We start from the raw sequence: 3,399 nt of genomic DNA on the forward strand, positions 1-3,399 counted from the left end.
GTGATGTCTCTTTATCATCCCAAAGACTCTATAGTTGAAGCAGGTGTTCTCTCCCATTGTTACAGATGCAGAAAGTGAAGTTCAGAAAGATTAAATGGCACAGAGCAGGGGGGAGAGCAAGATACATACGCAGCTGATCTGCCTCCTTGTTCTCACTCCCCACATCTCAGTGGCTCTACAGAGGTAAGACAGAGTAGAACCTGTGTAGGGAAGCACAGCACTGATTGAGGAAGACAACTCCTTTTCTCAGGTTTTACTCATTCTGACTTTCTTGATTCATCACAGGCACCAGAAAATGTCTCAGCATGAGAACTGACAACCAGAGCTTCTTGGAGGATCCTCCCAGGGACTTCATCCTTCTGGGTATTTCTGGCAGGCCATGGCTGGAACTCCCTCTCTTTGTGGTCCTCCTGGTGTCCTATGTTCTTGCCATGTTGGGGAACATTGCCATCATCTTGGTGTCCCGGCTGGATCCCCAGCTCCACACCCCCATGTACATCTTCCTCAGCCACCTCTCCTTCCTGGACCTCTGCTATACCACCACCACGGTCCCTCAGATGCTGGTCAACATGGGCAGCTCCAGGAAGACCATCAGCTACGGTGGCTGCACAGTGCAGTATGCGGTTTTCCACTGGTTGGGATGCACTGAATGCATTGTCTTGGCTGCCATGGCCCTGGACCGCTATGTGGCCATCTGTGAGCCCCTGCGGTATGTCCTTATTATGCACCGCCCACTCTGTCAGCAGCTCGTGGTCGTGGCCTGGATAAGTGGCTTTGGCAACTCTCTAGTTCAAGTAGTCTTGACAGTGCAATTGCCTTTCTGTGGGCGGCAAGTGCTAAACAACTTCTTCTGTGAGGTGCCAGCTATGATCAAGCTGTCATGTGCTGACACAGCTGTGAATGATGCCACACTGGCCGTGCTGGTGGCCTTCTTCGTGCTGGTCCCCCTAGCTCTCATCCTTTTGTCCTACAGCTTCATCGCCCGTGCAGTGTTCAGGATACAGTCCTCAAAGGGACGTCACAAGGCCTTTGGAACCTGCTCCTCCCACCTGGTGGTAGTCTCCCTCTTCTACCTTCCTGCCATATATATGTACCTACAGCCCCCTTCCAGCTACTCCCAAGAACAAGGCAAGTTTATCTCCCTCTTCTATTCCATAATCACTCCCACCCTCAATCCCTTCATCTACACCCTGAGGAATAAGGATGTGAAGGCAGCTCTGAGAAATCTTCTGACAAGGATGTGGAGGCTCTGCAGAAGATGAGAACCTGAGATGTGGCACTCTCCATTGGTTACAGATCACTCAAAGAAGCTTTCACTCAAGGAAAGTGTACATTTTTTTAGAGATTTCAGGATTTCCCCAAATACCCTGTCCAAAATATCTTATCTCCTGTGTGATCACAATGCCTAAGATTTCACTTATCCCAACAGTCTTTAATTCTAAGAGCCATACATTTTTAGGGATTGTTTAAAGAGAATTCGCATTCAATAAGCATTTGCCAAATTATGTAATTCCTGAATTCCTGATTCTTCCCACTTCTAGTCTTCCTATTTTCTATTTTTCCCCATTTGTCTCTTTTCAATCTTCTCTCTGTTCCATTAGCCCTAAGTATATACAATATGAAACTGAAACATAATTTCATATTACTTATAATAAATTTATGTTCTTCTCTATATATTTTCTGTACATTTTATATGACTTTTTTAAAATTCCAAAAATGGGCTGTCTCCTTTCCATAAACTAAGATGATGTTTTGTGGGTGTTTTGTTTTTCTGAAGTTCAAATTTTGTTCTATAGAAGTGTCCCCACCCTGACTGGCAACTAGGATAAGCATATTTATCATGGATGTATAAGACTCTTAGATTCTATGGGTATAAATCAATAGCATATTCTATTATCTAAAACAAAAAATTCATTCTAGTTGAAAACACAAAATATAAATGCGGTCAGACTTCAGAACAATACAACTTTAAATAACAAGCTCAAGGTCATTGTAATAGCTAATATTTGTAGAAGGCTTCCAAGATACAGGCACTAGATTAAGTGTATTTTTTAAATTTATCTTTATTGTTGAAAGCATTTCAGACATTCTCCCTTTTTTTGTCATTGACCCACTCCACCCCACCCCTATCACTGCCCCCGGGCTTTCACCAAACTATTGTCTGTGTCTATAGGCTATGCAATATGCCTATAAGTTCCCCAGTTGATCTTTTTCCACTGACCCACCCTCCTCCACCTTCCCTCTGAGATTTGTCAGTCTGTTCCATGCTTCTATGTCTCCGGATCTATTTTGTTCAACAATTTATTTTGCTCATTATATTCCACATATGAGTGAGATCATGTGATACTTGTCTTTCTCTGACTGGCTTATTTTGCTTAGCATAATACTCTCCAGTTCTCTCCACTGTTTCAAAGGTAAGATACAGCTGCATAGTATCCCATGGTATAAATGTACCACAGGTTTTTTTTCCACTCATCTGCTGATGGGCACTTGGGCTATTTCCAGATCTTAGCTATTGTAAATTGTGCTGCTATGAACATAGGGGTGCATATATTCTTTCTGACTGGTGTTTCAGGTTTCTTAGAATATATTCCTAGAAGTGGGATCACTGGATCAAATGATAGTTTCATATTTAATTTTTTGAAGAAACTCCATACCTTTTTCCACAGTGGCTGCATTCCCACCAGCAGTGTACTAGGTTTCCCTTTTCTCCACATCCTCACCAGCACTTGTCATTTGTTGATTTATTGATGGTGGCCATTCTGACAATTGTGAGGTTGTTTTAATTTGCATCTCTCTGATGATTAGTAAAGACAGTCTCTTCAACAAATGGTGCTTGGAAAATTGGACAGGTACATGCAAAAAAAATGAAACTAGACCATCAACTTACACTGTACACAAGAATAAACTCAAAATGGATAAAAGTCATAAAATCATAAAAATCCTAGGCAGCAAAATCTCAGACATCTCTCATAGCAGTATGTTTGCTGATACATCTCCTAGGGCAAGGGAAACTAAGGAGAAAATAAACAAATGGGACTACATCAAAATAAAAAGCTTCTGCACAGCAAAAGGAACCATCAACAAAATGAAAAAGTAGTCCACTATATGGGAGAACATATTTGCCAATGTTACATCTGATAAGGGGTTAATTTCCAAAATATATAAGGAACTCATACAACTTAACAAAAGGAAGACAAACAATCCAATAAAAAAAAATGGGCAAAGGACTAAAATAGACACTTCTCCAAAGTGGACATACAAATGGCCAAGAGTCATATTATGTGTATTTTTGTACACCATCTTGTTTAAACGTCAAGCAACCTCATGATGTAATCACTTTTATGATACTTCATTGTCACATAAGAATTTGGTTTTTAGAGATGTTGCAGTAACTTG

The 3,399-nt window shown here is 41.2% G+C and overlaps 1 protein-coding gene across 1 annotated transcript; it reads left to right on the forward strand.

The window, feature by feature from the left end:
* Nucleotides 1–305: 305 nt before the first annotated feature.
* On the forward strand, nt 306–1,262 carry OR2B11 (olfactory receptor family 2 subfamily B member 11; the record flags this gene model as incomplete). Its single annotated transcript, XM_080672270.1, has 1 exon — nt 306–1,262. The coding sequence occupies one exon, from the start codon at nt 306–308 to the stop codon at nt 1,260–1,262; it is 957 nt and encodes a 318-aa protein (XP_080528396.1).
* Nucleotides 1,263–3,399: the final 2,137 nt, after the last annotated feature.

Source organism: Plecotus auritus (genome assembly GCF_963455305.1).
Source record: "Plecotus auritus genome assembly, chromosome: 6".
Taxonomy (NCBI): Eukaryota; Metazoa; Chordata; class Mammalia; order Chiroptera; family Vespertilionidae; genus Plecotus; species Plecotus auritus.